The sequence below is a fragment of the Condylostylus longicornis genome, unplaced genomic scaffold (genome assembly GCF_029603195.1).
Source record: "Condylostylus longicornis isolate FDR11 unplaced genomic scaffold, ASM2960319v2 ptg000145l, whole genome shotgun sequence".
Taxonomy (NCBI): domain Eukaryota; kingdom Metazoa; phylum Arthropoda; class Insecta; order Diptera; family Dolichopodidae; genus Condylostylus; species Condylostylus longicornis.
Window position 1 is genome coordinate 1,122,751 of NW_026578113.1, and position 14,100 is coordinate 1,136,850.

The window sequence follows — 14,100 nt, forward strand, 5'->3', positions numbered from 1 at the left end:
CTCTTTTCAAAATTATCCCATATAGATTACAAGCTTTTGCTATAAATAGAAATACCGTCATCAAATACGCGGCTTCAAAATTTTCAAAGAATGGCACAGAGTTCTGCATTTAAATTTTAATGATTTCTTAAATATCTATTTTATAAGAAATTTAAATACACAATATAAAATAAGTTAGTCCAACAGATTATAATGAATTTGAATTAAATTTTTGTGTTTCCACTTGTTGCCACTTATCCATTGATTTGAACGTTTTCTTATTTGCATTAAAGATTAATAATCTCGTCGTCTTTTTCTTTTAAGGATAAAGTAAATTTTTTTTTTCTTTTGACTTTTTGTTATATTATTCTTGTGCGTTTGATTTTTTTTTTATAAAGATTTTTTTTATATCCTTATTAAAATCATAAGTAAATATTTTTAATATTAATGTTGTAAATATAAAAGGATTTCTTATTCTTTAGTCTTCTCCTTTTTCTAATTTTTCTTTTCCATTCTCCCTTATTCATTTTATTTTCTTAGAGAATGTTTTAAGTTTACAAAAGAAAATGTTTTGCATACTTTTAGGATGATTGTAAGAGATAATTTTGATACCGTACTTTATATTGAATTTATTTATGATTCTATTGTTTGAAATATTGAGAATATTACTTTTATAGAGCAGAATCTCGTTTAGACAATAGCATTATAGGTTCTGTGCTTCGCTTGTAACGTACTTTAAGAAGAGATTGCCCAATTTCTGACATGAATTACGGCAATATTTTTAATTTCATATTTCTGTTTAATTGGAAACTCACATTGATTAATGATATTGTAGGTATATTAAATATTTTTTTCAACTTTGAAGTAAATTTTTTTTAAAAAATCCTGCCAATTTGTAATCGATAATTTTATAAGAATATTTTTTAATATTCTGTAAATGAAAAATGACCATATCAAATTAATAAATTTAAAAATTTTCTGTTTCTTTCTCAATCGTTTTAAAAAATATGTAATTATATTCTATTGTATGGTATTCCCATAGTAATTAATTAAATGACAACAAATATTAAATTAATAATTTAATTGTTTAAGTTTTAATTTGAAAAAAAATTAACTATTAAATCTTATAGAGAGAAGTGTAATAAAATTATTGTAAAGATTTTAATACATTAAATTTAATATTATTATGCGTGGGTGTAACATTTATGTGTGTATAATTAATGTCCTTTGATAGCTTTACACTAATGACCTTTTCTTTTATTATAATTAATATTTTTATAATTTTAACAATAATTTTATGATTCAACATTGCAATGGATTTTGTTTTGTAGTAAAATATTAAATGTGATATGAAACGTGTAAATAATTTTATGTGCTTGTTAAAACAGTTATGGTATTTATTGAAGTATATGTGATTAACAGCGTGTGTTGGCTCTTGATTGCTATAATTTGAATACATTTATATCAGATTTTTTGTATACATTTTATATATTTTCGTATATAGTAATATTAAATTCCAAAAGAAATGAAAATAAAAATTTAATCCATGTTTTAATAATCTAAATTATTTTCTTTTAATCTTTTTTCAATTCAAAATCTTTATGTAATTTCAAAAGAAATTCTTTTAATATTTAAAAGAATTGCTTTTAAATTTCATATTTCATACCCTATATAGGCTCAATATCAATATTATTATTTCAAAATTGTGATATTATTAAAAATTCATTAACGCTTTAGCGAAAGGGGGGGTTGAGAGTGCCCATTCTAAATTAATGTAAAAATTCAATATTGTAAAAATATTAAAAATAAAGTTGTATAAAATCATTTGAGTTATAAATAAATTAAGCTAATTAAAATTTAAAATATTTTTGTTAAAATTTTACAAATTTTTCTTTTACTCGTACCTTATAATTTATGATTGATAATTTTTCAATATAAATATTAAAAATTTTCGTTTAAATTAATTCTTATTAAAATATTATGAATGCTTTATACCATACCTAAATCATAAATCTTTTATGAAAATTTAGGAAATAATATTTCTAAAAAAACGTTGTAAAAAAATTTTTTTTTTTGAATTCCTAATAAAGTTTTCGAAAATTTTGGCAAATTTCCAAAAAAAAATATTAAATAATTATGAAAGTGGATTAAGAGTAAATTCTTTGAAAGAGTTATTTGAGGTTTTTAAATTTTTATGAAAATTCCTCATTCATCTGTTTTCAAGAAATTTTTCAAATATATATTTTAAGAATGAAATTAATAGAATTAGATTTGTGCATATTCTAGGTGCATGTGATGCATTAAGAAGATAGTACGGGTTTTTCTTAAAGCAAAACTCTTTTAGATTACATCTGCAAAACTAAAAAAGACTTTCATATTTGATTTATACATTATTTTGCAGGTGGAATTTTTGAAGGCTGTGTAGATTTAACTTTAAGAACTACGTTTTTGCCAAAAGCAATGATTTTAGAAAATAGGCTTAAATATATTTGAAGCTCTCAATAAATATTTGGGTAGTGTTACCTTATCTCCACAGAAATCTATAAATTTGATCTAAAATGTAAAATTATAAAAATATATAGAAATATTTCGTGAACTATCGACGCTCAGTTTCATTTGAACCGTTTTTAATATTTCATTGCAATATGTGGTAACTATTCAATAGAGGCAAAGAATAATTATTATTATTTTATCTATACTTTAATATATAATCAAAAATCTAATTACTTAATTTTTAATAGCAAAGTAAATAAAAAGAAGAAAAAAAAATATTTTCAGTTCAGAAATTTTTTATATTATCGTCTTGATTGAAACACATGCTTGGAAATTGCATTAAAATTTAATGCATTAGATCATAAAAAACGTAATTGATGACGATATAGAAAAAAAATAAGTTCTTTATTTAATTTATATAATTTGTGAAAAAAAAATAAAAAGTCGTTAATTAAAATTTTTCTTTTCACATTTAATTTTAAAAGGAGTGCTATAAAATTGTATAGTAAATTGAATAATTGCAACCTTTTTTTTTTGTGCACTAGTAATTTCATTAATTGTGTAATGTAAGATAAAAGTAATATGATTTTTGTAACCCTTTTTTATGGTACCGTTTTTAGTTTGTAATTTTATATTATTTTACGATAGGTGGTAGGAATCAAATAAAGTGGGTGTGTAATAGTTTTTCAATAAAAATGGAATAATTTTTAAATGACAGCTGCTAATAATTTTAATTGAATAATTATTAAACTCTATTATCTACATTTGTTGTAAATATTTTTATTAATTTTGTTCCTCTTGTGATAAAAATACTCGTTGAAGATTAAACTAGATTATACAATGAGAAGAACAAATCAAACTTATTTTTTTTTTTATTGAGGAAGGGAATGAAAACCACAAAACAGAAAAATTTTGTGTGATTTAATGGATTATTGTGAATTGAATTTTCTTTTGTGTTGAATGAAATTCAGTTTGACTTTAATATTTAATTATAGCTATATTAATATATCTAAGAGATTGATAATTATTGTTGACCAGTATTAAACCCAATATACCATATTATTAATACCCAATATTAATTCAATAAAAATTTTGACGAATTCCTCGAATTCTGCAATATTCTCTACCATTTCACAGTTTCTAAACAATAAATTTACTTAATCTAAAATGTTAAAATTATTGTCAACAATACATTATTCATTGCTATGTTGTTGGTTGTGTGTGATTTAAATTTTGTAAATGTGTATTGAATTTATGATTGTTAAATTATTTGATAGGAATTTAGACCATTTTTGATCATACGAAGTTATTATTTAATATTTTCTAAACGATCAAGTGTAATAAGTTATAAAATACAGCTCAACTGTATTACTATAATATATTCGCAATTATAATTCCTAATTTTATTGAATTATATCCATATGTAATATAGCATTGCTACTATTTGCATAGCTTGAAAAATTCTCGTTCGTGTTCATTTTAAATGTTATGCTTTCAATATGACTTTAAAAATTTTTTTTTGACAAAATTTAATAAAAAAATTCAATATAGAAAAATTTAATATATTTCTTACATTTTTTATTATCGTTATTATTTTTTCATAATATTTCTTTTATTCAAGATATCAGACGTATATATACATATAAAATAAAATAATAAATCCCAGGAACAAAAAAAAAAAAACAAAACTTAAAATAAAATTAAATAAAGTGTCTCTAAATATGTTTCATACATTTAAATAAACAAATAATAATTTACATTTCAATATATTTATGTGTATGTATGTATATATAAACATATACCTAAAATAATTCTACATTGTAGAACAAATCGAAAAAACCTAATATATGAGCCAAGTATATAAGACTTTCATTTTTTCCATATGTACATAATAAATATAGTAATATAATATTAATACATAAACATTCGTATAGATATTATATATAAATATATATATAAGATAATAATTTCTCAATATATTATTGCACAATATTTATTTAGAAAACTAATATTGCAGACATTTACATGACATAGTAATAAAAAAAAAAATCATAAAATTTAAAATATTTTAGTGAAAAGAACTGAAAAATAAAATTAGAGAGAAAAAAGGGATATACAAAACATAGATATTATACATACAAATATATAAAACAAAAACATTAATTTATATATTGCCTACCTACAGGAGTAAATTATATAAAACAAAAAATTTAATTAAAATTTTGTAAATTATATTTTTGATCTTAATTCTAAGGTCAAATTTTTTAATTAAATCATAATATAATAAAAATTAATGTAGTCTGTAATTAAAAGAAAAAAATTTATACAACATACTAAAATATTGTTAAAAGCTGGCAACACAAAACAAATAAACAAAAAAAAAAAATAGAGAAAAAAAATATATGAATTTTTAACTGACCGTCCAACATTTTAATAATACTTATATACCTAAATACATCCATACAAACATATAAATATATATGTATATATAAATGATGACAAAACTTATGACAAAAGATATTAGAATTTAAATAATTATAACTATTGTTATTTAATTACTATATGGTATACTACAGTATAAACAATTAAATAAATTAAAAAAAAAAGAAAACAGTAATTTTCTCTTTATTAACCCCTTCTTGTTCTCAATTCTCTCTTCGGTATTTTAATGTGTTATATTATAATCTCTTGTATCTATTTCTTAATGGAATAAATTCTATATATACAAATATAAACTCTCTGTAAAAAATATTATATTCAATATCAAATTACAAAAAATACACAATAACTAATCTAATATTAGAAAAAGTACACAGTATTTATTGAATACAAATTATAAAAAAAAATAGCACAGAAAAAATTTAAAATAAATAAATAATCAATTTAGAAAAAGAACAATCAAAGTCTTACCTTTTATATAGTAGTATAACTCATATTTTACCACAATTATATTATAAAACAAACTACAACACTGATCTCAATTTAATTATTAAAATAACATAACATAAATAATATAATATATCAAAATAAAGTATAACTGAGGAAAAACATCTATGTATAAATGTATATATATTACAAAAAAAAAATAAATTATTGCTGTGCTGTTGGTTGTGTGTGATTCAAATTTTATAAATGTGTATAATTTAAAAATAAATAATATATATGTGTATATAATAATTAAAAATAATTTAATAAAAATTACTTTAATAAAAAATGAATAAATATATCAATTTAAAATAAAAATAATTATCAATAAATTTAATAAAAATGTAAAATAATTTTAATATTAAAATTAATAAAATTTAAAATTAAATCGAATTAGAAATTAATTTTATTAAATCAATATTTAATATTTATGTAAATTATTATCAAATAATTATTATTTAATAATTATAAAAATAATAATTAATTATCAATAAAAAAATTTAAAAAAGAAATGAAAACAAAATTTTTTATACGTGTTTTATATTAAAAAATATAATATATGTAAAATATTTAATTAATAATAAAATTTAATAATAAAAACGGAGCAGTATTTTATAAAATTTTGATATTTTATAAAAAAATAAATAAATAAATAATAAAATTTTTTATATATAAATAAAAATCGAAATAAACATAGTAATGTTTCTTCTTTTATATTACAAATATATATAATGATTGTAATTATTATTATTATATAGAATATAATCATATTTGACGGTAAAATCCGTTCCATAAGACTTACAATTTCAAAAAATACGATATTTATTATATAATTATCGAATTTTATTAAAATTTTATTAATTAATTATAATAAAAACAACTATAATAATAAAATTAATAGTTAAATGAATAATTAAAATAATAAATAAAAAAATTTTTTAAAACATTTTATAAAAAAATCAAAATTACACAAAATTTTATACATAAATAAATTAAAATTTATTATGAATATATAGAAAAATTTTCTTTAATATTTAATTAAAGAAATTTTACATAATTATTATCTTTGTATAATTTAAATAATAATAAGAATAATAATTAAACACACATCAAATCAATTAAAAATATTATCAATAAAATTAAAATGAATTTCAAATAATAATAATGATAATAAAAATAGTTAAATAATTTAAATAAGTAAAATTATATTTATGCGTGGGTAAAAAAAGACAAAATTAAATAAAGTATTAATTGTAATAGTATTGGTGTAATATTTTGTGGTGTTGTGCATTGAAAGAAAAAATTTAATTTTTGTGTTTTATTTTTTTTTTTTTTTGTTTTCTTCACTTGTTCGGTTTATTAAAATATGGATTATCAATGTATTGTTGTTTATACAATTGTTCGGATAAGTCCATTTTATCCACATTCTGGTTATGATTTTTTTATACCACCTGGAAAACAAAGAGGATGTATGGATTGGATTAAACATCATATTAAGAGGTTTGTAAAATATAAATATATACTTCTAATTTCATTGGAAGTTAAATGAAGCTAATACTTTAGAACTGGAATTGGCCCAAAGCCAAAATTTTGCCAAATTTCGAAGGTAGCAATGGAAAAGTAGAAAAAAATTCAAACAAATTTAAATATTCATTGATACACTATGAACTTGTCCCAAAAATTTGAGAAAAACACAAAAAAAAAACAGTAGAAGTAAATTTGAAATATTGACATTTTCTTGTAATTCTGCAGCTAAACAAAATTTATATTGGTGTATGCATATGAAGCATCCCTCGTGTTGATTGAACTAAAAAATTACCTTGCTCCGCGTTAATTCAGGTATAGCTCTAACAGAAGCAAGTCGCAAAATATGTGTACTTTTGTCCAATTAGAAAAGAAAGTTCTTTTGGTTCCCACAAATTAAACTGTTAAAATGTGACATTTTCAGGAGTGTTGAATTTCATTCAAAACAGTTAATTTCCTAACTTTTTTTAAAGGGCAACATAGAAAGACTGCATGAAACTAAATAAGGTAAACTGATACATAAGACGGATAATTCGGTTTTCAGATTATATTAATAAAAATCTGAGGGAATTTGCGTAAAATTTTTTTATACAAAGAAATTGATTCTATAGTTTTCTCTTCATTCTATGAGTGAAAGTATCTTCTTTTGTTTAAATTTAATATTTTTTTTTTTAGTAAGGATAAAATTGAATTATGAAATATTTTAATGCAGATAAAGTTGTTCGCAGTTATTTTCTTTTAAAAATGACGTTCATATAAATATGTATTATATACATATTATGTATATATAATTTAATAATAAAATTTTATTGAGTTGGGTAACGCTGAACAACTGAATGCTTTTTTCATAATTGAAATTTAAACGAATCAGTAAAACTTTAATACAATAAACTGTACACTAGTAGCGTATTTCTGAATATTCTTTAGATATCTTTTTTTTTTAACTTTATTTAATTTCTCTATTTTTACAGTCTATTAAGTTTAATGGAACATTGTTAAATGATTTTCTTTATCTTTCGTTGTACATTGTTGTGTGTATATGTATACATACCTGTATTTGAATTCTATGAGTATATAATTAGATCGTTTAAAAAAAGCATTTGTTTTTGAATTTTAAAGGGTTCTTTTGTGAATTAAATTGTAGCAAAAATACAAAAAAAAAAAACTTAAGTAAAATAAAAAATGTATGAATCCAGTTCATTGTTTTAGTGTTTTCATAAAATTAAATTTTATGATGGCTGTAATAATTCTGAAGTAAATAAATTTTTGAAAAGTTTTATTATCAGTTAAAACGAATGGTTAGTAAAAAATATTAATTTTTTTATCATTATATTGCAAATTGAATCAAATATGCGGACATAAGTTGAGCATATTGTATTCAATATGTTTTAAAATTAATAAAATTTTTAATATGAATAATATTTTTCAAGAAAGAGGAAGGTAATTTAATAATGATTTTCCTCATTGTTGTTGGAGCGGGAATACAAAATTACTCGAACGTTTTTTTGATTCGTTACCGTGATTCAGATTACTGCATATAAATGAGGATTCGGTAATTCCTTTAAACCATGGGCCAGAACTATACGAAATGATATCATAGGTATATTTTAGTTCAATGTATTTCCGTATTAAAACAGATTTTTGTTCAATAGTATTGTAAGATATTTAAGCGATAGAGCCGTCTAATAGATATTTAAGAAAAGCGGGATCTCAACATGGATATTCAGTTAGTTGCCGGGTGATTCAGACGAATCAGTGAATTTTTGTGACCAAAGGTTGCCCATACACTGGAGTTCTTTTTCTAACGACGTTGATGGCCAGGCATTAGCTGCAAATGTCGCCAGAGAAAAATTTGAGGAGATTCTTTGTGATGCGTTTTTTTCGAGATGGATACATATTATGATGGCCACATCTAATTTACTGAACAGTGGCGTGGCTTCAACTAACTTAATTGCTGCAATGGAAGTTATTCAGGGACTTATATAATTTATTATGTTCAGGTGACCGCGAAGGCAAGAAACAAGAACACGTCATAGACCGTAGTTAATCTGTTTTGTTTTTTCGTTTTGTTTGAATGGAAAGTTTTTAATGCCACATAAACTGGGAAACCTAACATATTTTTGCATAACTATACTTTTTGAAGTTCAAAGGTTTACCTATAAAAATTAATAGTGTAAATTGCTTTATAATCACTTATAATTTTTGTATTACATTTATATAGACCGTTTTTAAAAGTAAAGTGATAAATGACAATATAAAATTATTACCAACACCTGGTAAAAATGATGCTGAGACATTTGTTTATATATAACGTGTGCAAGCATTAAAAAATGTAAAACTGTTTTTGCATTGCCAAAGCTTTTTTCTTAATGTATAGAAGAAAGAAAAGGACAAACTTATTGAGATAAACAATCAATTATAGTGTTTTTTATGTTAGCACATTACATGAATCAAATTTCTGAACGAGAATCGATTTTGATCTCAGTTTTATACATGAAGTTTATTGTGTATAAAAAATGAGAATAATAAGTAGGCGGTTACAGGCGTAATTTGTTTCCAATAAAATAATTTGTAGAAATTTTTAAAAGCGCAGTTAAAACATTTATTAGAGATTTATCAAGCTTTAAATAACGTCATCATTTAAGATAATAATTACAATTTAATTACATACATATATACAATTTTAACAATTATACAAATATCTTTGTTAAAAAAAAATTATCTTTGTTTTATGAAATCAGTTTCAATCCAGAAATTGATCGGAAATATTATTGAACACGAATAAAATATTTTCAACTCAAATGCAAATAAGTTTTGAAAATAAAAAACTCTAATAATTTGAATTTAACAAAATTGAAATGATAAAAATTATGAATACTTTTGTATTATTATATTTAATTTTATTTTTAATAAAATTTAATTCGGTTGAAATGCAAGCAACATTTGAATCAAGTGAAGAAATTCAAAAACCAATTAAAAAATTGGAACATGTAGAAACACCAAATAACCTAATAAATACCACACCCAAAGATATTATTAATAAAACTATATTTAGAACCAGAAGAATCTGTAAAACACGTGATAGAGAAGGTAAATGTAGAGACTAAATAGACGGAGAGGTCAAAGTGGATGTAACAACGTTATTCCGGTGCATGACTCTTCCTATGTTTTTCAGTACAATACACGCATGCTATAAAATTAAATTTAATAAATATTTTTACCGTTCATATATCATATATTAGTATCCATACTATACAAGTATTTCGAAAATCAGATGCAATTTATAGTTTTATGACATTATACAATAAGAATTTGGAAATTATGGAAAAAAACAGTGTTATTATGTGATTTAATAATTAAAATGAGTTTTAATATTTAATTGTTTTGTTTTTGAATTTTTATTTTTTGGAAAATAAAATGTTTTTAGGGTTAATAACAGCTATAAATATTATTCGTGAATTCAAACTCGGAAGTATTCCGTTCAGAGAAAGAAATAAATTTATGTTTAATTTTAATTTTAAAATGACAAAGTTCATTGAATAGGACTCCTAAATGGACCGTTACTTATAGGAGAATGTGCGGAATGCCCCAAAATTTGGTGTCAGAGCTGTTCTAACCTATAATGAGTCACGATAATGTGCTGAAATAGAGTTAAATTAATAGTTTTACAAATACAGCCAAGCATATAAAAACACACTTAAAAGCAGCTAAAAATATTATTTATTTTTTTCTTTTTATAAACGTTCCATGCAATTTTACACAAATAAATGTAAAGCTCGGTAAATGCAATTAATTTCCAAGAAAAACTCGCTATGTTTATATTCGTGTACAACTGTATTATGTGCAGCATTTATAAAAACCGGCTATGAAAGGTATCAGGTCTTGAAGAAATTGAAGAAAAATTCGCAAAAAAAAAAAGGTGATGTAAATTTCAAAAATACAAACACGCTTTCAATGTAAGCGCACACGATTCGCTTATTAATCAAATCAAACTTAAAATTTCTATAAGTATGTGAACATACATATATTCATGTATATATTGTTGTAAGATTAGCTTATTTTGTACTTATATTGCAACTCTTTGGGTTAAATAAAGTGTCAAATAAGTCGTTGAGCTCAAAACAAGATTCAATGCGGTATTATTTTTTTATTCATGTTTTAAAAACTGGCTCGTACTAACTAAAAAAATTGTTATGATTGAAAAACAAATTTTTTTTTTCTCTATATACATATAGATAGTTAGATGTGTAGAGATATAGACTAATAATATATGTGTATGTTTAGGCAGATGCTAAAAATGTTCGTATTATCTAATACTATTAAATTTTTTATTGTCGTTATTGCTGTTGTTTATTAAAATTATCAATAAAAAATCTCAATATTAATTGGTTTTAAAATATCAATTGTTAGTTTATAAACTGTTTGAAATTTAACAAGATCTTAAACTAACCCAATAAGTATAGCGTTTTTTTTTCGATGCGGATAAATTTCTAAAGTTTTTCAATTTTAGAAAAAAATTTGTTCATGAAATTTTATTCTAAAAGGTTTTTATTTTGTAATTGTATTAAAATTATTATTTTTCAAAAAATTCAATATGATTTTTTGAAATGGTATCAGATAATACCTGAAACAGTATAAAATCTCTTTTAGTAATCAGACTTACTACATGAATACAGTCCAATATAAAATGATTATGAGAATGAGTAAAAAGTAAATTTGTTATTTTAATAAAAATTAATTTTATTAGTTTACTTTTTTAATGATAATTTTTTTTTCTTCAAATTTTCACTTTAAATTGCAATAAGAAAATGGTGAAATATACACTTTGAGAATATTATTTTTTTTAACAAGTTCAGTGACTGTATAAGGATGATAAAAGTAAAAAAATATACAACACATACATACATATAAAAATTTAGTCTCAAAGGAGTCTCTAAAATAAATGTTATTAGTAAAACTAACTGAATAATCATAACATGAAACAGAATGAAAAAAGAGAGAAAAAAAAAACATTAAAAGAATCTGTGAAAATTAAGAAAATTTAGACGCCATCTAAATTAAGTTTTCCAGTTTTGAAATGAATTAATGAAATGTGAAAAGGGAAAAAAGAAATCAAAATTGGAATCGGCCTACCATGAAAATTTTTTAAAATAAAAAATTTATAGAAAATAATTTATATAAAGAGGAAAATTACAGTAAGAATTTTGTTATTTTTAGCACTTTTCCAAAAAATTTTTTGAAAAAAGTGCTTATTAGTTTCACTCTGTCCGTCCGTCCGTCCGTTTCACTCACGTCCGTCCGTGGATACTTTTTTTGTTTACAAAACTTCTACACCCTTGAAGATAGAAAGCTGAAATTTTATATGTACATAGATCTTTACTAGAAACTTACTTCCGTAGAACAAAATTTTTACCTATCTCCCCCCCTCTAGAAGTTATACCCCCCAAAACCTTAAAAATGGCCTTTCTTAACTATTTGTTGCAATGAAACCATAAGCATTTTTGAAATTTTGCAAACGCAGAAAGGCAGCGGCTTGCTTTCCCTAGCGCGGTATACTACAGTTAAACTTTAGAGAAATAAAATGGCCGCTCAAATTTACCGTTATCTAAAGTCCTTTTTTTCCAAATTTTTGATGTCGTTTTTCTTCTAGATCCCAGCCTGTAGAAGCTTGAAATTTTAGAGACTTTTAGACATTAATAAATAGTTCATTTCGTTAGAAAAAAATTTTTTTCCATCTCCACCCCCTCACATGTTATCGCCCCTTGAAATTTGTAAAATTTGAATTTTTGACACCTTATATTTCCGAAATCGGACGTTTTTTCAAATTTCTATAAACGCAAAAAGCTAACGGTAAATTCCATGACATTAAAAAATATAATTATTTTCCTTAACTCACACAATTAACCCTTAAAATCGAGCATTATGTTAACCCCTTTTTATATTAATTTTTGCTTTATTTCAAAGACTGCATAAATCGTTCATCCTAAAAATATGCAATCCTAGAAAGAGTTTTGTATATGAATGAAAATAATTTTAATAGTGTGATAGGTATACATAGACTGTATTTAAAAGCAGAATTTTCACTTGTTGTAAAGAATTTCACTTGGGAAAAGTGCTACAATACAAACCATTGGTTTGACCCAACTTTATTTTATCTTGTATAATTTTTGAAAGAGAGAATAAAATGTATTATAAATTAATCGAGTTGTTTTGAATAAAGTTTGGAACACTAACGGGTGAATTTAAGATAAATCTGAAATGTTAATATATAAGTTATTTCAATTATTTATTCAGTATGGTAAATTTTATTCATTGATTGGAGACTTTAGATATGATCTAGGATGCCTCCATATGCATGTCCTCCTTATGCATGTTTTGGAAATAAATTTCATGTTCGAAATGTGACATAGTATTTTTATTCGGACATTTTCTTATGTAAATTGTAATGCTTCTTTCTTAGGTATGAAACCTACCAGAATCTACAGCCCTATACCCTTGTATTCGTCAAAATAACGCCTTCGGTTTATAAATTCATGTTTTATTCAAAAGAACAATACAAAGAGCATGAACTCCAATATTGAGTATTTTCTCTGAAATTATAATTCCTTTCTCTCTTTTTTCGATATTTTTGATATTGAATTTTTTTTTGGTTTGGTCTTCTTATTTGAATCCAACCGTCTGTTATTACAATTTTGTTTATTTATGGATTTAATAACCAATATGTTCCATTACCTTATTTTTTTGTTTCCGTTCGCGTTTTTTTTTGTGTATTATGTATATCTCAAAATAAAGTATGACCCATTTTTCTTTATTAAATTTTTTATTTCAACTTGCAATTCATCAGGTTTTGTTAATTTATGTGTTACTCATTATTCATAATCGTCTTTTTTAAGTATTCCTATTATTCTAATATGCCTTTAATTTTTTTTTTGAATACAATTTAATATATTTTAAGTTTATGATACCTTCTGTCGACTTCTTGCGATAATGATCTTAATTTTAACCCCTTTTTTCTCCAAAACATTTACATATTCTTGTTAACATTTATAAGTTTTTATTTTACCATTGTATTTACGATTTGAATTATAGAATTAAATGTTTTTATTACCGTCTAAAAGATTAAACTACGATTGGTCGACTCCCCGATTTTTTGAAAAATGTGGTTGCACACCGTGGCAA

General features: G+C 22.6%; 1 protein-coding gene across 1 annotated transcript in view; it reads left to right on the top strand.

The window, feature by feature from the left end:
- The first annotated feature begins 9,851 nt into the window (after positions 1-9,851).
- LOC129615719 (UDP-N-acetylglucosamine--peptide N-acetylglucosaminyltransferase 110 kDa subunit-like) overlaps positions 9,852-14,100 on the top strand; it is a 125,232-nt gene continuing 120,983 nt past the window's right edge. The window contains exon 1 of the mRNA XM_055531085.1: positions 9,852-10,011. Coding sequence (XP_055387060.1) covers positions 9,852-10,011 — 160 coding nt within the window. The remainder of the gene's footprint in view (positions 10,012-14,100) is intronic.